The 25,449-nt window shown below is 38.6% G+C and overlaps 1 protein-coding gene across 3 annotated transcripts; it reads right to left on the bottom strand.

Annotated features, from left to right (window-relative positions):
• Positions 1–8: 8 nt before the first annotated feature.
• PPP2R3C (protein phosphatase 2 regulatory subunit B''gamma) lies at positions 9–24,916 on the bottom strand. Of its 3 annotated transcripts, XM_032404942.1 has the most exons (13): positions 24,279–24,860; positions 19,353–19,480; positions 16,989–17,093; positions 16,084–16,196; positions 15,311–15,408; positions 13,392–13,462; positions 11,753–11,885; positions 11,285–11,340; positions 11,132–11,207; positions 10,294–10,430; positions 7,232–7,369; positions 4,894–4,953; positions 9–2,258 (listed from the first exon to the last, which is right to left on the bottom strand). In XM_032404942.1, exons 1-13 carry the CDS (start codon positions 24,325–24,327, stop codon positions 2,070–2,072), a joined length of 1,353 nt encoding a protein of 450 aa, XP_032260833.1. In that variant the 5' UTR covers positions 24,328–24,860; the 3' UTR covers positions 9–2,069. The 3 variants fall into 3 exon arrangements, with proteins under 3 accessions (XP_032260833.1, XP_032260834.1, XP_032260836.1); XM_032404943.1 differs by lacking the exon at positions 4,894–4,953 and having other exon boundaries at positions 24,279–24,916; XM_032404945.1 differs by lacking the exon at positions 19,353–19,480 and having other exon boundaries at positions 1,605–2,258; positions 24,279–24,361.
• Positions 24,917–25,449: the final 533 nt, after the last annotated feature.

Below are 25,449 nucleotides of genomic sequence, written 5' to 3' on the forward strand. Positions count from 1 at the left end.
ACACCAATTCTAAGATGGGTTTCCATTTTTTAATGTAGGTTACTTAATCTTATATTCTTTTTCAGCAGTTATTCAAATTAAATAACTAGCTTTGAACATAACGTTAAAAACACTAGTTATGGGATGTATTTATTAATGTATTTGTATTCAAGGGGTAACATCTAGTGATTATCCACATGGCATCCTGGTTTTGTCACTCAGTGGACCCTGAGTGTTTGCTGTGGGCCAAGTAGTTGGAGGGAGGAGGGTGGGCTGAGGGGCAGATGAAGACGAGCCTTCAGAGGCTTACTGTTGAATATCGTACAAGGTGCCCCGGTAGCATAGTGAAGTCAGCAGTCATTCTTTTCTTTGAAGTTAACAACGGTAAAGTGGACAGTTTACTTAACCCGGGTTTGGTCAGCTCTCTGGAGCCCACTGTGCTATTGGCAACATTTACCCAAGTATAATATGAAACTAATTTTGAAAATATTCATAAATATGCGCTCATAATCTTATGAGAGATCTGTATGATTTTGATTAAACTAAATGTGGTTAAGGAAGAATGTACGGAGTATTTCAGAAATGCTGCTCTTAAAAGCCTATTCACAGACTTAGAGCTTTCACAGATTAATCGTTGTTCTAAACAGCATTAAGCTGTCAATCTTAAGTATTTTTATATGAAATATGGCTTCAAAGAAACTCATAACATAGGTACAGCGGAGCTATTATGGAAATCTGTTATCAGTATGAACATCTGGCCACTAAGTTCTTCAAATGAAATTTGAAGGATTTGGAAAAGATAATTTTTCACTTGGAATCTTCAGTTACATGGATTTGTGGTATGGTAGTTATGCATGGTATGTGATGGTAATATTTGGTCATGGTTGTAAACTCTTTAATTTAGTACTTAAAGGATTAATCTTCAGATCATGTAATTAATGTCACCCTAAATTATAGTTTACCAGTAGCTCTAAAACATGCTAACCCGACCTCTTCCCTCTAATTTGTTTTTAACTTCATTTGAGATAGGACCTCCAACTCAGATATTTATTGGGTTATCCAGGGAAGGCATGCATATCTAATGATGATCTGAATCTTTTCTCCCTAGAGGCACTAGATCTGAAAGCTTACCTAGAAACTTTTCTGATCGTAGAAGGAAGATTATGAAAGTTTTGTTTCTTAAATTTCACTTTCTCTAATTGTCCAACAGTGGCCAGTTTGTAATGTTTATATAGTTATTCACTGTGCCTTAAATCTTTATACTTTATGTATAAAATTTCCCAAAAATGAATTAAATGGTTTTGTCTTATTTTTAAGCCTCTTTTACTTTTCCTTCCTTTTTGACCCTTTTTATAATTACTATTCCCCCTGGATCATAGTTCATGATATTTTACCCTCTTCTAATTTTTCTTCTCATAAAAAACCGAAACAGAACAGTATAATTGAGAACCTGAATTAACAAATTCTCTAACAAAAATCCTTAACAAAATGGAGTTGAATTTTATAAAATGTGACCCTAGTACCAGTTAATAAAGCTAGATAGATTTTTTTTATACCAGTGATTTTAATTAAAGTGAAATAGTAACTTGAATACTTTTTACTGAAACATCCTATAAAAAGAAGCATCATCTCCAAACACTTCTAACCCAGAAATGAAATGGCTCTATTCTAATGAGTGGGAAGTTTATAATCTATGATACAGATAATACTTTAGAGGACTCAAGGTTAAATGACCACATATAAGCTATCCCTCAAATATTTAAATTCTTAATGTCTAATGTCAGAAATATCCCATGAAAACTTCCTTTATTTCTAAAGATTATACAGATTTAAAGTGGATTCCTACCTTTACCAAATCACACTTGCCATATTCGAGCTAAGTGGAACAAGAATTTAATATCTCCTAAAACAACATTTGGTCCTACTGCTTCCAAACTACTGCAACCAAGATTCCAATAATCAGAACATTTGCTGTATTCTATAGGCATATAAAGTGTTTTATTTAGGCTGTTTCTAAGGATTGTGCTTGAAAGGTTTTGCGTGCAGCATTCAAGCTTATCTTAATGAACACAGTCTAGTCTTTTGAGAGATCATGTATCGTCAAGGTCTGCAGAGTTTTCATTGTCATTTGCAACAAGAGCTTCTCTGTTCTCATAAGTCCAGAAGCCATTCAGATCGATTAGAATGGTGGTGACTGTGTCTCCTTGATTACTGTTGATTAAATCCTGAAGAGAGATTTTCAAAGGATCCTTTGGTTTAACCATGTCAAAGATTTCATCCTGTGAGAGAGAGAAAAACACAATGAAATCTGGGATCTGATCCACTAAATTTCTATAATACAAGTGCTGTGAAATTCCAGGCTGGCACTTGAGCTTATGTAAAATTTTTGTTCTAGTTTTTTCTTTTCCAGTTCACACACAGGCAACCTCCTTTTCTCTATGTACAATCATAGAATTTTCCTGGAAGATTCCTTAGGTATGTGATAGCTATCCCTCATCCTTTTTTTTTTTTTTTAAGATTTTATTTATTATTTTGACAGAGCAGGGGTGGGGGGGAGAGCACAAGCAGGGGGAGCAGCAGGCAGAGGGAGAGGGAGAAGCAGATTCCCTATGGAGCAGGAAGCCTGACTCGGAACCTGATCCTAGGATCCTGGGATCGTGTGACCTGAGCCGAAGGCAGATGCCTAAGTGATTGAGCCACCCAGGCGCCCCACTCTCCCTCATCTTAAAAGAGAAAGAAACAGGCTCAGAGTTTAACCTAATCCAAACTACATAGCTGATTAGTGGCAAAACTAATGCAGTATTCTTTGAATACGTGTTAAGTATCTTAAACTTTTCTATTGTCTTCTAATTGGTGGTAATGTAAGGTCTTGCTTTAAGTGCAAACTCAGCTCCAACTAAAAACATAAGTGCTTCCAAAGCCAAGATAATGACAAAGCTTCATTTCCAATATAGATGTCAACCTTTTATACTCTGGATCTAAGATGGGTGGTGGGTGGGGGAGGTTCAGTTTTAAAGAATTAGTCATCCAGAATGACAATGAAATTGTGCTAAAATTTACTAGAATAGATGGAAATACTTCTATATTATGAGGTATACTGTATGAGTATTTACAAGGAATTAGATACATGTTTTCTAATCTTTTTGTAGTAAAATTACTCAGAGGATCCAGTGGCATTTAAGGAGGCAAATTACATCTTAAAAAGATTAGAACAATTCAGGGTGCCTGAGTGGCTCAATTGGTTGGGCATCCGACTTGATTTCAGCTCAGGTCATGATCTCAGGGTTGTGAGCTCGAGCTCCGTGCTTGGTGCAGTCTGCTTGTCCCTCTCCCTCCCCCTGCTTGTGTACGCATGCTCTCTCTCTCTCCATAAATAAATAAAATCTTTAAGGGTGCCTGGGTGGCTCAGTTGGTTAAGCGTCTGCCTTCAGCTCAGGTCATGATCCCTGGGTCCTGGGATCGAGTCCTGTGTCGGGCTCCCTGCTCCACAGGGAGTCTGCTTTTCCCTCTGCCCCTCCTCTCACTCGTTCTCTCAATCTCTCTCTCTCAAATAATAAATGAAATCTTTAAAAAAAAGATTAAAACAATTCAGGTAAATGAAATGTACGAGCTTTTAATCTTGTATGTTTATGAAACTTCCTTTTCTAGGTTAGTGGCAACTTAAAATTACTAGTTTACTTAGGTTGCCTGTTGAATAGTTTCAGATTTGTCTCATTTATATTAAACGAAATTGGCCTTTATCTTACACTTAATTAAAATTGGATGGGTTCTTTCATTATGTTACTTAACCTGAACCTGAATCTGTACTAGGTACTATAGGTTTTTCACAGCTGGTGACTGCAAAAATGAAGCATTAGCATGTGTTTCAGATAGTGGTAGTTTTCATATTGTAGGACTGATGGCTCCTTAATAATACAAAAGCAAGTAAGACCTTTGAAGGAGTAGATTTAAAAAGTGCCCAAACCTAAATATAGTTGACCCTTGAACACAGGTCTGAAATGCATGAGTCCACTTAGACATGGATATTTTTGATAAATACAGTATACTGTAAATGCATTTCCTTTTCTGATGACTTTCTCAGTCACATTTTTTCTCTAGCTCCATTTTTAAGAATATAGTATGTAAAACATATACAAAATATGTGTTAGCTATGTTACTGTTTATGTGAGGCTTCCACTCAACAGTAGGCTATGAGTAGTTAAGTTTTTGGGGGAGTCAAAAGTTCTACATGGATTTTCAATTGCATGGGGGAGGGGCATTGCCCCTAACTCCTGTGTTGTTCAAGGGTCAACTGTAGTTACCAAGATTAAAAATTCATTTTACACTGGAATGGCTGCCAAAGGATTGCAGGCTATACTGATTCTTTTCATTTTCAATCAAAATGAATGAATGCTTCCAATGAAAATACAATCTGACAATGCTAAAATCATAAACTATACAAATTATTAGTCCAAGTGTGGTCTCAATTGGTTCAGAATAAATAATAGCAAATACTTGATTCGGTTCAGTACTTCATAGTCATGTTTCTTTCATACAAAATTTCACTTAATACAGATGATTATCTGGTATTATGTATATTATTTTTTTAAAGATTTATCTTAAGAGTGTGTGTGCATGAGCAGGGGAAGGGGCAGAGGGAGGGAGGGAGGGGAAGCTGACTCCGCACAGAGCCCGACGTGGGCTCGATCGCAGGACCCTGAGATCATGACCTGAGCCAAAACCAAGAGTCAGACTCTTAACCAACTGAGCCACCCAGGCGTCCCAACTGGTATCATGTATATTAAAAGAAAAGGTAAGGGGTGCCTGGCTGGCTGAGCTGGTAGAGCATGTGGCTCCTGATCTCAGGGTCACAAGAGTTCAAAAGCCCCACATTGGGCACAGAGCTTACTTAAAGGAAAGAAAAGAAAAGGTAACCTTGACATCTTGAAATGAAACAGGATCTTGTCCATGGATTTTCATTAGTTCCTGTATGGCCTGTAGGGGTAGGAATAAGTCTGTAAATAAAAAACATACCACAGCCCCCCTTCCTGTCCCATGGCCCCTTTCTAGTCCCATGGTCTTTCCTATCAGACCACAAGCTTTATCATTTCAACCACTCTTGCCAATATTCTCAACTTCCTTGACCTTGCTTCACATCCAGTCAGCAAAACTTAATGATCGGTGTAACCATCAACCTTTCTAGATGTATATCTTGCTATTGAGAATTCCAGAAAAAAGTATACAAGGCCACACATTATTGCTACTATACAGGAATGGTCTCCAACCTCAGATGGGCCTTTACATGACCTGGCAATTATTCTGTTATGCCTGATCCTTGCATTTTCCAGGAATGCTGTTCATACCTTCACCATTCTTTAAGACACCCAATCTGCCGCCTCTGCCTCCCCCCATACTTTGCCTTGTACTTGACAGAAAAAAAAAAAAATGGAGGTAAGCCTCCCTCAAATTCTCTTTTATAACCTTTAACAAAAAAATAAAACAAAAAAAAACACTAACGGAAGAAACTACTGTGATCCAGTTGGACTAATAAGTATTGTAGGCGAGAGTCATTCACTAGAGAATGTGAAGCTTAAACTTCTTGGTAAATAGTCAAATAGGTATGCTGCAGGTGCCTACTGTGTATGTGCTGCCACTGATGTCCGTGTGCGCACAGGTCATCTCTTTGAAGTAGGTGAGAACCGGAGTACACGCACAGCCACTAGACTAGTCGACCTGGAGATACAATCTAGAGTGCACCATCTAGGCCGACCTTGATCACTGGGATGCTGATGTACACAGACTCTACGAACAGCTTAGGATTGCAGGACTCCGCGCCAGTAAGTATTTACCTTAACCCATACAACCAAGCCTAAATACTTTGATAAAATGCATGTATAAAATATTTTAAAAACAAAATTTAATATTCTAAGAGAAGGTACTCTAAAGAAGTCTTTAAGAAAAAGGGTTGTGTGTTTAATTTCCAAAAATATTTAGTTTGTTTTCCTAAAACTTAATTTTCATTTAATAGGTCTGCCCTAAAGTGGGGCATCCCTGTGATGGGTTGGTATGATATTCTCAGATTAGCCACGGATTCAATTTTTAAAAAATGTATCCTAATACTGCGATTGTAATTTATCCTAATATTTGTAGTCATTACTACCTAGGAAATCATTATGGAAGTTTTAGGGAATTTAACACCGAAACTATGAATTTTACATACTATGAAACTCAGAAACCAAATAGTTATTTTTGAAGTATCACAGAATTTTAAATGGAAAAGGAAAAGCCTCTGGAGAAAAATGTTTTATGACAAAGATGTGAAAATTTCATTTTTATTGTTTATAAAAAGCCATTTCTTCTTACTGTTGTCTTAACCATATAAAAATCACACAGTCTTCTAAAAACTAGCTATAGAAATAAAGTAACAGAAGTACCACTGTACAGAACTATTCCACCAGATAGAAAAGTCACCATTCAAATTTAGGAATGATTTGCCTTAAAAAGGGCAGACATTCCTATTTTTACACCTTGTGCATCTGAATGCTTATCAGATAAGGTACAATCAAATTTCCCTTCTCAGAACTCATCATGTTACTCTCTGAGACCACTAAATGGCACAAAATAAGCATTTCAGCAAATCTGTTTTCATGCTGAAATGCAGCATACAATAATTTTAAAATTATTAAAATAATTTTTATTTTTTACAGCACAGCATTTAAAAGAATCTACTACTACCAAAGTCTGCAAAACTTCTACCTTTTCTGAACTGTTTAACTGAAGCTTCTGAAGGATTTTACACACTAGTTTATGATCACCAAAGCACAGAATTTCTCATGTATGTCTGTATCTCCAATGGCCAGTATAGCCCCTGACACACATTTATACACTTTGATGTCCTACAGCTAATCAAATCAGCTTTGATTTAGTCTATTTATATTTTTTAAAAATAGAAAAAAACAAAACTAAAAGGAGACTTGATTTCTTCTAAAATCTGTTAGTAAATTGGGGTGTCTGGGTGGCTCAGTCGGTTAATTAAATGTCCGACTCTTGATTTCAGCTCAGGTTTCAATCTCAGGTTGTGAGTTCAAGCCCCATGTTGGGCTCCATGTTAAGCATGGAGCTACTTAAAAAAATATTAATAATAAAATCTGTTAGTAAACCTTTTTGTTATATTTAAACATCACAAATTAGATAAAATTGTTACCAAGTAGGTAATTTAAATCAAATAGTGTATCTTAAGGAACAATGACTCATTTACACAAATGAGACTTACCCTAAAGAAGTAATTAAGTGAAAAGACATTCAGATATCCTTTGTTCTCAATATCAAGTAATTTGAAAATATACTGCAGAGCTGCAGGTTCTTTTCGATTTTCTAACGCAAGAACAAAGTCCAGGTAGGTCTTATAGTCCTATAGAGAAGAAAATGACATTCATTAGAAGCCTTGTTTGGAATTAACTTTTCAAGTGAATATCTAATGATTTGAAGCTATTTTACAATCAAAGATGGCAATTTTTTTAATTTAAATTCAATTAGCCAACATATATTTTTTTAAGATTTTATTTATTTGAGAGACAGAGTGACAGAGAGAGAGAGATCATGAGCAGGGGGAGGGACAGAGGAAGAAGCAGGCTCCCCGCTGAGCAGGGAACCCAATGCGGGTCTCGATCCCAGGACTCTGGGATCACGACCCAAACTGAAGGCAGATGCTTAACCAACTAAGCCACCCAGGTGCCCCTCAATTAGCCAACATATAGTACACATCATTAGTTTCAGATGTAGTGTTCAATGATTCATCAGTTGCATATAACACCCAGTGCCCATCACATCACATGCCCTCCTTAATGCCCATCACCCAGTTACCCAATCCCCCCACCCACCTCCCCTTCCGCAACTCTCCGTTTGTTTCCCAGAGTCAAGAGTCTCTCATAAAAATGGCAATTTTTTAATATGAAATAAGATATCCATTTGTATACTTAATATTGGTTTCTAGAAATTCTACATAGCAGTTAATCTGTACAGGACAGTTTTGGGGACATAGATCATTTTCTTATGAGAGAGTTGCTGTCTTAAGGAGTAATCTTCTTTTATTATGCCTCTGAAGTGGACAGGACAGTGACTAAGATATTGTACAATGCTGCTAAATTAGTATCTTCATTTCAGTGTGGTCGGTTTGGAAAAAAAAAAGGTTTATCTGGAATGAATAGATTAGTATATTTGAATAGTATATTTAAATAGTTACTTTGAAATATTTAAACATTTTAAAATCAGATGATTTCCAATAAGAAGCCATCTTAAGAACACCCGATATTATATAGTGAACTGAAACTGTTCTCATCCAAAAAAAAAGGCAAAAAAGCACAAATAAAAGCTAGAAAGACATGAAGAAAACAAAGCTTTCTCTACAAAAAAGGGATACTCATTACTTTTTTTGCATGGTAAAAACACGTTGGAGATTCCACTTAGAAAAAATTTTATATTCTTGGAAAGCTGCTTTAGGCTAAGATTAAGAATTCTTTTTTTTTAAAGATTTTATTTACTTATTTGACAGAGAAAGACACAGCGAGAGAGGGAACACAAGCAGGGGGAGTGGGAGAGGGAGAAGCAGGCTCCCCACCGAGCAGGGAGCCCGATGCGGGGCTCGATCCCAGGATCCTGGGATCGTGACCTGAGCCGAAGGCAGACGCTTAATGACTGAGCCACCCAGGCGCCCCTAAGAATTCTTTTTTGTATAAATTGCAGTATAAAGAGCTAAAGAGATGCAGCCTCGTCATGGTCTAACTCCATCCATAGCTGTAGCCTGTTTTCTCTAGAAGTCATTAGTATACTACAAGCTCCTCACTGTCGACTGCAGACAGCTGTAGAAGTCACAAAGCACAGTTTCTCCACCTTTTCCCCCCTTTCCTATACTGCTGGCTAAAAATGGTGTTATTTAGAAAACTGCTATTCAAGCTAAGTGATAAAACCTAAAACCCCAATTCTCTTGTGACAATATGACCATTTCTTAAGCGTCATTGGTTTGGTAATTTATCACATCCTTAACACATATTTTTAATAGCAAGGATAGTGATTTTTAAAATGCTAGACAGAATTTCCTTAAGTATTTTGCATTGTTGTGATAAAAGGACAGGTGCATGTTAATCATTAGCTACTAATATAGCCACTTACAGAAAGTAATAAAACCTGATTCTTAGATTTAAATCACGGCATTTGTGGTACACTATCTGATCTGGAAATTTAATGAATGAACCATCTATATGGAAACAGTCAATAGGATTTGCCAATTTTTCAGGATTTTCCCCCCCCCCACTAATCCATACTCCTTAGGGGAGATGGGCTAAATGGGTGATGGGTATTAAGGAGGGCACTTGTTGAGATGAGCACCGGGTACTGTAGAAAGTGATGAATCACTAAATTCTTAGTGTTAACTAACTGGAATTTAAATAGAACTTGAAACATTAAAAAAAGATACACTGATAATAAAATGAACAAAATATTAAAATTTTGTATTTGTCCGGAGTCCATAATATTTTTTTAATAGATTTTTTATTTTATTTTAAGATTTTTTAAATTTATTTTTTGACAGAGAGAGCGAGAGAGGGAACACAAGTAGGGGGAGTGGGGGGAGGGAGAAGCAGGCTTCCCGCGGAGCAGGGAGCCCGATGCGGGGCTCGATCCCAGTGCCCTGGGATCACGACCTGAGCTGAAGGTAGACGCTTAAGGACTGAGCCATCCAGGTGCGCCTATTTTTTTTTTTAAAGATTTATTTATTTATTTATTTGACAGAGACAGACACAACGAGAGAGGGAACACAAGCAGGGGGAGTGGGAGAGGGAGAAGCAGGCTCCCCGCCGAGCAGGGGCTCAATCCCAGGACCCTGGGATCATGACCTGAGCCGAAGGCAGACGCTTAACGACTGAGCCACCCAAGCGCCCCCAGTCCATAATATTTTTAAGCAAATTTACCTTAAGATTAAAGCCCCCAAAATTCACAATTTGATTAGTTCAGGCTTTTAACGATACTGATGTAAAAATAATGCTGTATCACATCAAGAAAAGGGTTTGTGGAAACTGTGGGAGCCTAAATTTTTATTTTTATTTTTTAAAGATTTTATTTATTTATTTGACAGAGAGAGACACAGCGAGAGAGGGAACACAAGCAGGGGGAGTGGGAGAGGGAGAAGCAGGCCTCCTGCTGAGCAGGGAGCCCGATGTGGGACTCGATCCCAGAATCCTGGGATCACGACCCGAGCCGAAGGCAGACGCCCAACGACTGAGCCATCCAGGCGCCCTGGAGCCTAAATTTTTAAAACTTATCAGAAATTTAAACTACTACCATTTCTCCATCATAAGTGAGACACTCCTGGAAAACGCGATCTAAGAAGACATTGGTCATGGTTGCTGTTCCATAGCGGGACAGTTCTTCTTTACTGAGCATACCATTGTGATCCTTATCAAGATTCAAATACTGGCCTTGGGAAGAAAAATGATAAAAAGACATTTATGACCAAAATAAAATTCTAATTAGAGGACAAAAGAATAAACACAAAAAGTTCTTTTTATTGGTTAATACTTTGATTTACTAACTATATTAGGGTAGTGCCCTAAGATCAGCTATCCCTGTACTCTCTATCACAACAGCCCTTAAGCTTTGCATAAAGCCATGGTGTTTGGGCTATTTCCATCATTATTTGTTTTCAGTTTGCAACCTTTTAGAACTTTCCTAGGTTTTAAAATTAGAGATGGAGTCAATAAAAAGCACTGAAATGCTGGCTCTTGAAAAGCAGAGAACAAGGATGCCAAAATGAGTCAGAAGACCACCCAAGAGAATAATGAAGCAGACTAATGAAATTAAAGGAAAAAGCAAACAGTCCCTAGAACACTTGCCACTGTGGATGCTGATAGCAGTGGCATTTTATCACCATGCAAGATAATAATTGATGTCCATAATGATGCTCCTGAGTCAACAAGAAAGGATCAAATTACATTCTGTATGTTCTATTAAAGAGTAAGAAAATGACAAGTAAATTTTAGTAATCTAGAATACTAGCTCTTAAGGTAATTAAAATACTTTCATCCTAAGGTAAATTAGCCTATGTATAAAACTGTCCTTTGAACGTTAATTAACTGAGGAATGGATCATTCAAATTTTAGCATTATGACAGGAACCATACCATATACCCTTAGGGCAGAAGGTGCAGAAAACCAGTTAGTTTCTTGACTCTCCTTGGACAGTTCCTCATCCCTTAACTAAATAAACACAGAGATATAATTAGAAGACAGTAACTGTCAAGTGACATAATTAAGTATTTAAAAAACTTATTTACCTCCAATAAATCATCTAGGAAGCTGCATGCTAAAATATCTTGAATTTTAATCTTCCCTTTAAAGAACAAACACAATTTCATTTTTAAGAAAAGAGGAACTCAATTTCATAAAGATATTATTTTAGAAGAGTAATCACACAATTGGTATTTTAAAGCTTCATATCTTTCATCAAGAACAACTCCCCAGTATATTCCATATCAGGGATAGCAAATCATATCAGAATAACTGGCTTCTTAGGACCAGAAGGAGCCACTGGTTATCCAGCTCAGACACCACTTTAGAGATGAAGAAACTAAGAGGTTAGGTGACATGTCCACTGTCACACAGCTGGTTCTAGTTGGTACGAATAAATCATAAGAGATCTTTATATATTAAAGGCAATGGCATAGTAGAAAAATGACATTTTCAAGACTTTAGTTATTGAGATTTAGAATTATATCCTTATAATATCTAAGATTTTCTTTTACCTGTTCTTAGAGGGTCTAAAAAGAAGAAGAACTTCCTAACTGCTGTACAAACATAGAAGGAGTAAAAAGACTTTTCCAGCCCATCTAATTGTGGCAAAGTAGGGATAAGTTCCAATATGTAGTTTTCTAAATCCTGAAAGAACAAAACAAATCAAAACATTAAAGTGTTAACTGTCTTGATCTTGTTTCTTTGTTAGATACTGGAATGTTGAATTTCAGTCCTAAAAATTATTCAGCATTAATAGTATATTAATGATAAAATAAAATCATAACTATGTTAGTGGTAAAACTTACATTGTTTCGCTTTTTATTTCAATTTTAACATTTGTGAATAAGCAATATATTCTACATAATTCCAAATTCAAAAGGAACCAAAAAGGGGGTGCCTGGGTGACTCAGGTGGTGATCTCAGGGTCCTGGGATCGAGCCTCGTGTTGGGCTCCCTGCTCAGCGAGGAGCCTGCTTCTCCCTCTGCCCCTCCCCCTGCTTGTGCTCCCTCATGCTCACGCTCTCTCTCAAATAAATAAAATCTTTTTATTTTTTAATTTTTTTAAAGATTTTATTTATTTGAGAGAGACAGAGATAGCAAGAAAGAGCACAAGTGGGGAGGAGAAAACTTCCCACCTACCCGCCTCCATTTTATACTCCCACCAGCAATGTGAAGGCTAAACCAACAGCTCCCAAATTGTGCCCCCGGAATGCTTCAGTAAACTCACAGGGGTGCAGCAGGATATTAAAAAAATTTCAGGGAGACAGTGACATCTGCCAGAGAGTACACAATAGATGTGGCTATGAGCTAGAGCTATGAGCTCAAGGTAGTTCACATTTTCAACACTGACGGAGATACATGCTTTTTGATGACATCAATCTTTGCAAAGCTAGGTTCTTGATGGTTGCTGTGATGAAGCAAGTACCACACGAAAGTTAGTGTGGAACAGGAAGTGAGGATGACTGTCCAATCTAACTGCCAGTTTTGACTGGCCATACAGTGTGCCCCATGGGCACAGATTCCATTAGTATTTGTAATTTAAGAATGAAGCAAAAATATTACTTACTTTCAACTTATATGTATTTTTTTCAAATGGCTAATATAATAATAATCTTAGTGAATACTTTCATAAGTTGTTTAGAACTAACTAATAAATGGAACTGGTAGGTATTTCTTTTGACTTAGAGGCACTATGCAAAAATTACTGAGATACTAAGGGCACTGTGAATTGAGAGTTTGGGAAATCATGACCTATTTTATATTCCCTTATTAAAAAAATTATCCAACTTAATGATCTTTGTCAGCCTGAAAAATTTCTGGCCCTAACATTTATAACACTCATGAATAACCAGAAGTTTTCCTCTTTCTTCAGTGATTTTTAATCCTGTTAAAGCACTACATTTTTATTTTCTCCTTTGGAAAGCTATTTTTAAAAGCTGGAAAAAAAGAATCAAAAAAGGAATTTTTGTGGCCAATATACATTTTTTTGTGATCAATATACATTTTAAAAGACTTTTAGTAACACATTATTTGTAAAAACGAACAAAAGCGGAGAAACAAAAACAAAATAATCACCTGTAATCCCAACACGCAGTGATAACTACTAACATTTTGGTGTCTATAGTGTTATTGAGGTGGGTTAATACTTACAGATTCCCGAAGGTACCCTTGTCCAGCAACATCATATAAACTGAGTCCTATTCTTGTCTGATGAAGCCAAACTGACAATAAATAAGAAGATGAAATGTAATTTTAAGATCTGTCCTTTAGCATATATATGGATAAAAGGAGATAAACAGCTAGATTAGAAGGACAAACTAATAACTCTACAAACATACTTCTTCACACACATATATTACTTATTCAGTAACCCCAAAATTGTTTGTATCAAAATATACCATAGCACTAATGGCAGGTATCAACAATTCTACCCTGCCTAAAGCAACAATAAAGTTGATGCTCTTGAAAATATTCTTCACCCACTAAACTTAGTGTTCCACCAAAAAGGGACAGTGGGTGTAATGTTATCCCTTCAGTGAAGGTGCATTTATTCTTATTCTACTGAGGTTAATTACTGTGACTAAATATTAAAGATGGTACACATAGGACTTCAGAGATCATTATGGAACTTACAGGAATCATAACAACTCGAGGTTGTTTAATAAATACTTGAATCTGATGCTACAATGCTGAGTTTGGAACTATCCTCTCAGGCAACTCAACCTGTAATAAGCTGCCTTTGAACAACATGGGTTTGAACTGTGTGGGTCCACTTATACATGGTTTTTTCCCCCAATATAGTATGGCACTGTAAATGTACCTTCTCTTCCTTATGAGTTTTTTTTTTTTAAAGTTAATTTCTACACTACGTAGGGCTCAAACTCACAGCCCCAAGATCAAGAGTTGCCTGCTCCACTGATTGAGCCAGCCAGAGAGAGAGAGTACAAGCAGGGGGAGCAGCAGTGGGAGAGGGAGAAGCAGGCTCCCGGCTGAGCAAGGAGCCCAACGTGGGGCTCGATCCCAGGACCCCGGGATCACGACCTGAGCTGAAGGCAGACGCTTAACCAACTGAGCCACCAGGCATCCCATGATTTTAATAACATTCTTTTCTCTAGCTTACTTTATTGTAAGAATACAGTATATAATACATTTAACATATAAAACATGTGTTAATCAACTGTTTATGTTATTGGTAAGTCTTCCAGCCAACAACGGGCTCTTAACAGTTCAGTTTTTGGGGAGTCAAAACTTATACTCAGATTTTTGACTGCATGGGAGGTTAGTTCCCCAACCCCCGTGTTCTTCAAGGGTCAACTGTATATTGGTAAAATAGAATTACCAGTGAATTAAAATAATTTAAATCACTATACATTAAAACTCTTGGTTCAGCTTTTGATATATAGCTCTTAGCTAGTATCTTTAGGATACATGTTTTTGTTTTGTTTTGTTTATAATAATGAACCCATATGTATGGTAGAAAATCTCAGCTCTAGTAAGTTCCTCAAGGAAAGAACTAGAATAATAAAAAATAAATCTGGGTCAAAAAGTAAGAAATTCTGCTATTCAGGGGTGCCTGGGTGGCTCAGTCAGTTAAGCATCCGACTCTTGATTCTGGCTCAGGTCATGATCTCAGGGTCCTGATATCCAGCTGTGTGTTGGGCTCCCTGCTGGGCATGGAGCCTGCTTGGGTTTCTCCCTCTCCCTTTGTCCCAACCCCCACCCCCCAAGCCTGACTCATGCATGCTCTCCCTTTTACCAAAAAAAAAAAAGAAAAGAAAAGAAAGAAATGCTGCTATTTATTCAAACTTACTAAGAGAGTTGTTTCACATAGAAGGAATATTGTAAAACCATGTACCAAAACCTCCTTGATTCCCAGATAGAGGAGTTTTAAGAATTTTTTTTTTTTTTAATTTTTTTAAGATTTTATTTATCTGAGAGAGAGAGAATGAGAGACAGAGAGCATGAGAGGGAGGAGGGTCAGAGGCAGAAGCAGACTCCCCGCTGAGCAGGGAGCCCGATGCAGGGCTCGATGCGATAGAGGAGTTTAAACACAATGAAAATGGAATCACCTTTTCTCATGACATAATTGAAGAACTGCATGATAGAAATTCTTCCATAAGAGTCTGTATGAAGGAGTTTAGCAAAGACTTTTGCTGTGAAAAACTGCCTAAGGAAAGGAAATAAAGATTAAAATCATCTGCCAATATAGCAAACATACTGAATTAGCAAACAGCATGAATTCAAACAATTAAAAATCAAAATGAAAAAAATCAAAGTGAGAACCACAGTTTAAAACTTAAAATATTAAGTCATACATCTTTGAATTTTATTGCCTTAAGAATGAGAGGCTAAAAAACCCCAAAAAGAATGAAAGCCTAGGGGTGCCTGGGTGGCTCAGTCCTTAAGCATCTGCCTTCAGCTCAGGTCGTGATCCCAGGGTCATGGGATCGAGCCCCACACTGGGCTCCCTGCTCAGCGGGAAGCCTGCTTCTCTCTCTCCCATTCCCCCTGCTTGTGTTCCTGCTCTCGCTTGCTCTGTCAAATAAATAAAATCTTAAAAAAAAAAAAAGAGAATGAAAGCCTATACTGTTATATATAAATGTACTCTATATATAGTTGTATAGTATATAAATATGCTATTATAAACTATTATTTCTTCTATTATTTCTTTTAATAACTTCATACCAATTTTCTTGACTAAATAATTTTAAAATTTCATTAATAACTGAAATGGACTCAAACTGTCACACGACTGATTTATATTTTCATTGACATTTATTTCAGGCATTTAAAATGCTTAACATAACATACTCCTTTGTTAATTATACTTAATTAAACTTACTTGCACTTTGGTCCAGCTTTTTCACCAACCTTCAAAAAATTTTCATAATTAATCATTGCTTCCTCTCCAATCATAGGTGGTGTCTGGTGCTTATCCAGCAAAAACCATAAGTTCTTAGGAGAAGTTCAGAAATGAAGATGTTACAGTTAACAAAACAAAATTTAACATCAGCTAAATGTGTTATTTCTATTAAAATGATAGTCTGATAGCAGAGATTTAATATTAAGATGAATCTCATTCCCTATTATCCTTTTGATTACTAATAACATAATACAAAGAGCTGGTGTTTATTGAGTGCCCAAGTTTAAAGTTTTCATATATGGTACCTCTTTATTTTTTAAGGTTTTTTTTTTTATTATTGCGTACAATTAGTGAACACATAGTACACATCATTAGTTTCTGATGTAGTGTTCAACGATTCATTAGTTGCATATAACACCCAGTGCTTATCACGTGTCCTCCTTAATACCCATCAGCCGGTTAATACCCTCTCCCCATGGTACCTCTTTAATTCATATAACTATGTGATGCAGATAGATACTGTTATCCCTACATAACAGATGAGAATTGAAGCACAGAAATGTTAAGTCCATTGCCCAAGGTCACAGAGCATGGCTAGGATGTGAACCCCCAAAGTTTGACCCTATAGTAGTAGTTCTCAACTTTGGCCTCACATTAGAATCACCTAGGGACTTAGAAACATAACAAAAAAAACACCCAGATCTTGGGGAGACGGTGCCCAGGCAAGCTCTGCAGCTGATTTTGGCAGGAATCATTGCTCCAGGGCCTGTGCATTCACCCACTCTGCAGCAGTGGCTCCATTAAGACACCCTGAGATCCTGTAGGACTTTAGTACAAATAAAGAAATGGCTAACATCCAAAGCAACCTTTAATCCTATTCTTACCTGTAATTCTTCATTATCTAACAGTTCTCTGCTTTTCCTCTGGAGAAAGACAGCTCTGGATTCCTCTCTTAATTTTTGTAGTAAGACTTCATCTTCAGCTGGCAGCTAAAAATACACTAGAGTTAATTTCTACACTTAAATTCTAGACTATTCTTGGATTATGTAAAATATATTTGGCCTCATAAAATTTCTACATTATTGCATTGCCTCAAATTACTTTTTGTATCTCAGTTTTGCTTAACTTCAAGTTATCATTCATTTAAAAAGTTCATTTAACAAAAAGAGATCCACAGAGAATTCAACGTTCAGCAAGGCCAGATCCCTGCCTAGAAAGAACTAATGGTCTAGCCCAAGTTTCATTTTATATTCTTAGAGTACTCTTTCCACTATAACCTTAGACTGACATAGAATTAAATAAGACTAAGTGAAGATACATGGTCTTAGCAAAGTATGCCTTTTGAGCTTGAATGACGTTACTTCTTGGAGATGGTCAAGCCAAGGTCTACTATGTTCACCTCCTAGGCAGAGGGTCTGCCCGCTGGGGTGATTTCCATAAACAGGGCTTTAAAATGACTCATTCCAGTTCAACCTCAAACAATTTGCTTCGAGGATTTCTTCTTGGTCGTCTATATCTCTCCCCATTAAATGTAGCTAAGTAACCACAGTCCAAATCAGTTCTTTCATTTCCAAGAACTAAGATGCCATCCCTCCCATCAAAAGGAATGGAAAAGGAGGAAGCATAGGAGGTAAGGCTGGGGCTGAGACTGTGATCCTGCTCCAGTGGCTAGTCAACAAGCTAATCAGCCAAGGAGAGAAGTGGTAACCAAAGATGGTAGGTGGTTTCTCCAAAGCAGTGGGAAGACAGAGAGAGAAGAAATAGAGAGAACATCCCACAAATCCACATCTGCAGACAGGAAACCATGTGGGATCTAGAAGAGGTCACAGAGAGAAGGAAGAGACAGAAGTGGGGAAAAGGGAATTCCCTCAGGAACCACAGGGGAGAGCAAAAGGTTGGTACTGGAAGTACAGGAAAGTTGAGTCCTTGGTTCAGAAATGGGGTCATGTCAACATCTAAGGGCTGTTTCTGGATAAGATACTATTTCATAATCCTGATTAAATGAGATCATGAATATAAAGTGCTCTGAAGTACATCAGCACTCAATAAACATCAATTCCCTTCCTGCTCCCCCAGACTATCAAAAATTTTCAGTTGTGTAGTGGACTCTGTTTAAGAAAGTGTGAAACGCATAAAGCAGGAGAAGTCCGTATGAAATGATCCCATTGTTATTAAACACACGTGTACACAAAAGTATGGAGAAGCATTCATGTAGAAATATTTATTTACATCTCTGTGCAATGTTATGGGAAAATATCAGCTGTTTTTTCTCTTTTCCATGACAAACATGGATTAGTCATAGAATTCTTTTTTTTTTTTTTTAAAGATTTTATTTTAAAGTACCTCTACACCCAACATGGGGCTTGAACTCACAACCCCAAGATTAAGAGTCACATGCTCTAATGACCCTGGGGCAGCTAGGCGGCCCTAGTCATATAATTCTCAAAAGACTGGGAAACAGTATTACAGAAAGGTTTCCAATAAAAATGGTTCACTTGGAAAAGGTTTGTACTTGAAGAAATGTTACAACTATCTAGATAATTCACTTATATTAATACATTGCTCCTAAATGGAAGTAAAACAATGTTTACTTTCTTTGTAAATAATGTTATAATTGAGTTTAGAAGGTAGCAAGTTTAAGAGACATTCAGCTAAAATTTCAGTTAACTTTTCTATAGTGGTCACATTTTACATAATACTAAATAGGTCTTATTCTTTTCAGTTAGCCTTCAATTTCAGCTGTAAGTAGCTTTCTTAAGGTCTTCCTGTCTTCTATAATCTCTTTCAAAGACTTCTTTATGGTTTCAGCACAAGGAAAAATAAGTATAACTCTTCAAGTTTTCCATTTTAATCTATTTTTCAGTTTAACCTTGAGCAAAATGTATTACACCTTAGAACATGGATAAAAGACAAAGTTAAAAATGGTGATCAGCCAAGTAAACCTAAGTTTTATAAAAAGCCTGATACATGATCCAACAGAATAACCACTACTAATATCCATAAGAAAAAATAGGAAGGAAAAGCCTATAACTCAAAGGGGGCCAAGTAACAACTTTGTGTTCTTATACCAATTTATATCAAAACTTGAGATTTTATCAATTCCAAAACAATAAGATCAACTACAATGAAAGAATATATAAAATTTAAAATACAACCTCTATTCATTTATATAAAAGAGTCTGATCCCATTTTAAAAGTTAACATTTCATTTATAAACTCCCTGAGACATATGCTTAGATACCACTTACCCTGTAATAAAACCGGGGTATGGTCTTATAGAATTCATTTGTGTTTTTTCTATCCCCTTTCCATTCTGAGTAGTATTTGGTAAACAAATCCATTTCTTCATCTTTTAATTCTTGTTCACTTTTTTTTTCTGGTAACAAAATAGATTAAAAGGGGAAAAGCACTTTCAAAATCAATATTTTTACTTACTTGTTTTTTTAGTGAGAGAGAAGAGGGGGAAGGGGGGAGAGAGAGAGAGAGAGAGAATCTTAAGCAGGCTCCACACCCAGTGCGGAACCCAACATGGGGCTCAATCTCACGACCCTGAGATCATGACCTGAACCAAAATCAGGAGTTGGACGCTCAAACTGACTGAGCCACTCAGGCACCCCTTAAAATCAGTATTTTTTACTATAGGGTATTTACAGTGCAAAAAAGACATTCAAAATTGTGCTTATACACTGAACATCTATATTAATTTTCTTGAAACACCAAGAATCGAAAGAGCCTCCCCTGCATCTTCAACCACATCTTAGTTGCTCCCTCTACTTCTTTTTATCACTATACTTGTCTCTTCCTCAAGTCACTGTCTCTCTTACGGACTTCTGGCATGCTCCTGATTCATTCCATCAAAAGTACTTACTGAGCACCTACTATGTATAGAACACTGCTAGACTCTGGGGCTACTGTGGTGAGAAAACAGACGCAGCCCTTGACCTCATGAAGTTTCGGCTTTGCAATCCCTGTTCCTCTACCTAATGGAAACAAACCCCTTCCCTCTCAGGCTGCTTTTACCCTCCAGCCCGCCTACTGCTGGCCTACAGCTGTCTCATTCAGTCACACTGTTTATTGACCACAGCAACTGTCGCACAGTGTTCTTCAGCTCAAGGTCCTCCAATTGTCAAGGAAGGATAAACGTTTATGAGTAACTGTGATCCCTCATCTCTGAAGAGGGGTCACCTCTGTCACTCGGTTCCATGGCAAGATCACAGATCTTATCTGCTCCTAAATATACTAAACTTAACTATACTCTCAGATAATTTTTCTCCTTCTGGTTATTCAAAACCTGCCATAATACCTACACTTCAGCCCTCACTGAAATCTTCAAATCTGTGACTTATTTTCTCGATAGTTTATTTTCCTCTTCCTGGTCTCACTTCCTTCCAACGTGCCTATAGCTGTTCCCCTAAACCTCTCTTATGCCTGCATTTCTGCCACATGTGCCATGTTAATTTTTAACCTTAGGCCACACTGTTGATTCTCTTATTTTCTGGCCATTTCTTTTTTGTTAATCTTTCTTCCTCATTTCAATTTTTGTAGTTTGACTTCTGAGTCCCATATGTCACTAACCCAGACAGTGCTTTTGAACTCTAAACTCACACATTCAAAACAAAATATTTTCATCCTCACCCAACGTATCTAAAATAATCTTCCCATCCCTCACCTTACTATTCTTCTAATTCCATATTTCTCTCCCAATTAATGGTATTCATCCAGTCACCCAAGCCCAAATCCCAGGAGTCATTTTCATGATTTCACTCATTCTTTTTCATTCAACTATTCTAGGGACACACAATTATCTGTATGGGTGGATGTGTGCACATGTGTCCATACCTACATACGACTTTCAACAGAGTGTCAGGGAAAGCCTCACTGATGAAACTGAGCAAAAAAACTGAAGAAGGCAAGGAAGCAGGTTATGCAGATAAACGGGGAAGCGCATACCAGGCGAGGACACAGCCAGCACCAAGGCCTGAAGACAGGAGCGTGCCGGGTGTATCCGGGAAGAGGGAGGCAGCCAGTGCGCCTGCAGCGGAGTGAGCCAGAGGAAAGAGTAGATGAGGGAAGGCAGATCATGGGAGTCAAGGCCACTAGGTCATTAGAAAGACCCTGGCTTTTACTCTGGTGAGGGAGAGAGCCACCAGCAGTAAGTAGGAGGCTAATGCAGTCATCCAGGTGACAGATGGTGATGGCCTGGATCATGGTGGCTGCAACGGAGGTGGTTAGGAGTAAATATTCTGGATATATTTTCTTAGTCTCAGGATCTGCAGACACACTGCATGTGGGTATCAGAGACAAAGAGCAGTTGAAGATATCTCCAAAGGTTTTGACCTGAGCAGATGGGGAAAGTTACAAGTGAGCAAGTTAGAAAGGATACCAGGAGTTCAGTTTTGGACAAGTTAAGATTAAAATACCTATTAGAACCAAGTGGCCATGTCAAGTAGGCAATTAGACATATGAATCTGGCATTTGGATTTAGGAGACAGAAGGAAATACACAGTATTTAAAGCCATAAGAATGGCTAATTTCACCATGAAGGGGAGTGTAGATAGAGAACAGAAGCTGACCAAGGACTTACTTAGCTTTGGGCCCTCCAATGCTAAGTTGTTGGAGAGAAGAAAACGAACACTGAGAACGGAGGACTGGTGGGGTGGGAAGAAAACTAAGGGAGTATGACTCCCAGAAACCAAGAGAGGAAAGTATGTTTAGGGGGAGAGTGAACTATCATATCCCTGGCAGGGACTGGCAGCAGGTCAAGGAAAGTGAGGACTAAAAACTGACCACTGGAACAACAATGGAGATCACTGATGATCTTGACAAGCAGTAATTACAGCACAGATTTAATCAACAATTCTTTTAACAAGCATTGCTGTAAGGGGAGCAATGAGGCTTAGCTAGAGGTAGAAGTTAAGACAAAGTTTCTCTAGGGTGAGAGAAATACCACCATGTTCATACACTGATAGGGATGACTGAGAAAGAAAAACTGATGCAGGACAGAGGGGGACAACTGCAGGAATACATCTTTGAGTAGCAAACATGGGATCTAGCACACCAATGAAGAAAACAGCCTTAAATACAAGTTGTACAACCAAAACGATTTACTTATTAATCATCTCTCCCAACACTGAAGCTTAAGTTCCACAAGGACAAAGACTTTTGTCTGTTTTGTTTACTGCTATAGCCTAGAACAGTGCTTGACACATAACAGGCATGCAATGGAGTGGGTATTTACCCCAAAGATACAAATGTAGTGATCTGAAGGGGCACCTGCACCCCAGTGTTTATAGCAGCAATGTCCACAATAGCCAAACTATGGAAAGAGCCCAGATGTCCACTGACAGATGAAGATGAATGGATAAAGAAGATATGGTATATATACACAATGGAATATTACACAGCCATCAAAAAATGAAATCTTGCCATTTGCAATGACGTGGATGGAACTAGAGGGCATTATGCTAAGTGAAATAAGTCAATCAGAGAAAGACAATTATATCTCACTCATATGCAGAATTTAAGAAACAAAACAGGAGATCATAGGGGAAGAGAGGAAAAATAAAACAAGATGAAACCAGAGAGGGAGACAAACCATAAGAGACTCTTAATCATAGGAAACAAACTGAGGGTTGCTTGAGGGGAGGGAGATTGAGGGATGGGGTAACTGGGTGATGGACATTAAGACGGGCATGTGATGGGGCACCTGGGTGGCTCAGTCGTTAAGCGTCTGCCTTCGGCTCAGGTCATGATCCGGGGGTCCTGGGATGGATCCCTGCATCAGGCTCCCTGCTCGGCGGGGAGCCTGCTTCTCCCTCTCCCACTCCCTCTGCTTGTGTTCCCTCTCTTGCTGTGTCTCTCTCTGTCAAATAAATAAATAAAAATCTTTAAAAAAAAAAAAAGAAGAAGGGCATGTGATGTAATGAGCACGGGGTATTATATAAGACCGATGAATCACATATCTGCACCTCTGAAACCAATAATACATCTTAATTAAGTGAATTTAAATAAAAATGTTTAAAAAAATAAAGCAAATATACTTCAATAGAAATACTTTTTTTGACGACAAAAAAAAAAAAGAGTGAAGAAGAGGAGAAAGTACAAATACAGGTGACTTTTTTGATAAGTTTTCCTACACGAAGTGCAGAAAAATGCAGCAAAAGCTGGAAGGAGATGTGAGATGAATTCATATGATTTTTCTTACGTGGAGTATATTACAGCATGTTTGTCAGAGCTGATGGAAATGATCCTGTAGAGAAGGAAAATTTGATGATATATGAGACAGAAGATAAGAACAGAGTGAAATCAGTGAATAAAAGGGAACGGGATCTGCTGTTGGACTGGAAAAACTGTCTCAAATAGGAGCATGGACAGTTCATTTTGAACAGTAAAGGCAGAGTTTATGGGCATCTATGGTGGTGAAAGGGCTGATAGAAATGGTAAGCGGGAACAGGTGAGGTTTTTCTTTGCTTCGACTTTCTCAAATATATACATAAGTTTATCAACTGAACATAAGGAATAGATAGCACATACTGGAGAACTGGAGGTCTGGAAGATGAGAACTGCCTTAGAGTGTAGGAGAATGAATATCTAGGGAAACGCGGAATATGTGTAAATGAAAAACTGAAACACTTTAGGTTAGTGGACATGAATTCAAAGTGACACCATTTACCACGATTCCGTTGTTCTCCAGCCACTTTTGGCTGCCCTGAGGGCACGTGTGGAATAAGAAAGAGTTTTAACCAGGCTGGTTAACAAGCAAGTGTGAAGGAGGAGGAAAAGAATAAGGGAAAATAGATGATTAAATCTAAAATGGATAAGGAGGGAAGTCAAAAGTGTGTTAGTAAAAAGTCGTTGTAGTAGGATCGAAGGTTGTAGTAGGATCGAAGAGTTGTTGGAACCGGGGTTCTCAATTATCCCTCAAAAGCCTTGGTCAAGGCCACGTAAGTGAGTGCTAAAATAAGCTCTTCATTCCCGCAATCCTTTTCCCGGGAAGTGTGGGTCAAACCTCTCAGTATCCCTAAATCACGTCCCCTCTGCCTTTGTCAAGAGAGCTTTTATAGAAGCGGAAAGTGCGGCTCCCAGTAGCTGCTCGTCCCCGATCTCCCCCTACCTCCAGAGTTTAGGGCCGACCTATCTCCGCGAGCAGTCCCTCCCAAACTCACTGTTGGTACCTGTGTTGGGCGTCGCTAACCGCCGGCGAAGAATTTCTTTCCAGTCCATGGCTGACTCCCGCGCAACAGCTTCTGCATTTGCTGTTTACTAACCGCTCCACCCCCTACTAGCTCAGACTGCAATCACCGCCCAACCCCGTAAAGGTCAGGAACGCTCAACCGCCATCTTGGACTTGGGCGGAAGTCGGCAAACCAGGCAAAAACCCATTACAGCTACTGCGGCGAATAGAGCGATCGTGTTAACAGCGAGGAAAGCCGACATGAAACAGATGGAAGAATGATCCTCTGTAAGGCAGCGCCCAACTTCACCAAGTCCAATTTTAAAGGTGCAGGATAAGGAAGCCCCCGTTTTTATTTCTTTAACTTGGGACTTTGGCGCGTGAGTACCACGTGATTCAGGAGTCCTATGGCGTTTCCGGCCCGAGGAAGAGCTTTTTTTGCTTCACAATTTCTTTTCATTGCTCACTGCGGATATCTAAAGGCCCTAAAGTTTCCCTGAACATAGCAGACGTTTTCAACAGCCCCTTTTGCCACTAACATCTTCAAAATTGTCTTTTTATCGTTGTCAGGCCTGGCGGAACGCCTCCGTGAGGTTCAGCCACGCCCCGGCGCCGGGGCCCTCGCGGTGCATTGTGGGCGCGGTAGTTCGGCCGTGCTTATGGTTGCCTTAAGCGTGAGTGCTGAGGTGAGTTGAATCGAGTGAACTTCGTTTATGATGGGTCGGTACACGGCCAGCACTGCCCTTCGTGGACCTTCCTTCCTTACCTGAATTGTCAGTTCGGCTCTCTCCCCACCTCCCCCGCCCTCATATCATCACCTGACGCGTTTGGCGGCCTGGGAGGATTGTTATGCCGGCCCAGGGTCGCTAGATTTTGGCTTTCGTCGTTGTCCATGCTGCTCCTAGGTCTGGGTTTGGGGACACCTGGTAGCCGTTTTCGACTTTGCGTCCCTCCTTCAGCAAGGCTCCCATGGGATCCTAACTCTTTTTCAAGGGCTGTTGTGATCCACGCGAATCAAACTGGACGGACCTCCTTGTGCTTTTTCCTCAGGTTCACAGATTGGAATATATCAGGCACCGGAGGATTCCTGCCCCGTCCCCGGGTTCTGAGACTTGCGACCGAGGTCGGATGTCCCCGGATGGTTGTTAATGGAGAGAACTCAGCAGGCTTCG

Source organism: Phoca vitulina, unplaced genomic scaffold, assembly GCF_004348235.1.
Source record: "Phoca vitulina isolate PV1807 unplaced genomic scaffold, GSC_HSeal_1.0 scaffold7, whole genome shotgun sequence".
Lineage (NCBI taxonomy): Eukaryota > Metazoa > Chordata > Mammalia > Carnivora > Phocidae > Phoca > Phoca vitulina.

Bases quoted from the DNA above. Each gene is read 5' to 3' on its own strand.
- PPP2R3C (XM_032404942.1), bottom strand. From the start codon at position 24,327: ATGGACTGGAAAGAAATTCTTCGCCGGCGGTTAGCGACGCCCAACACA. The intron at 11,886-13,391 runs GTAAGTATTAAC...TTGTTCTTTCAG, and splicing joins AAGGGTACCTTCGGGAATCT to GATTTAGAAAACTACATATT. The intron at 10,431-11,131 runs GTATGGTTCCTG...TTTCTTCCCAAG, and splicing joins TTCTGCCCTAAGGGTATATG to GCCAGTATTTGAATCTTGAT.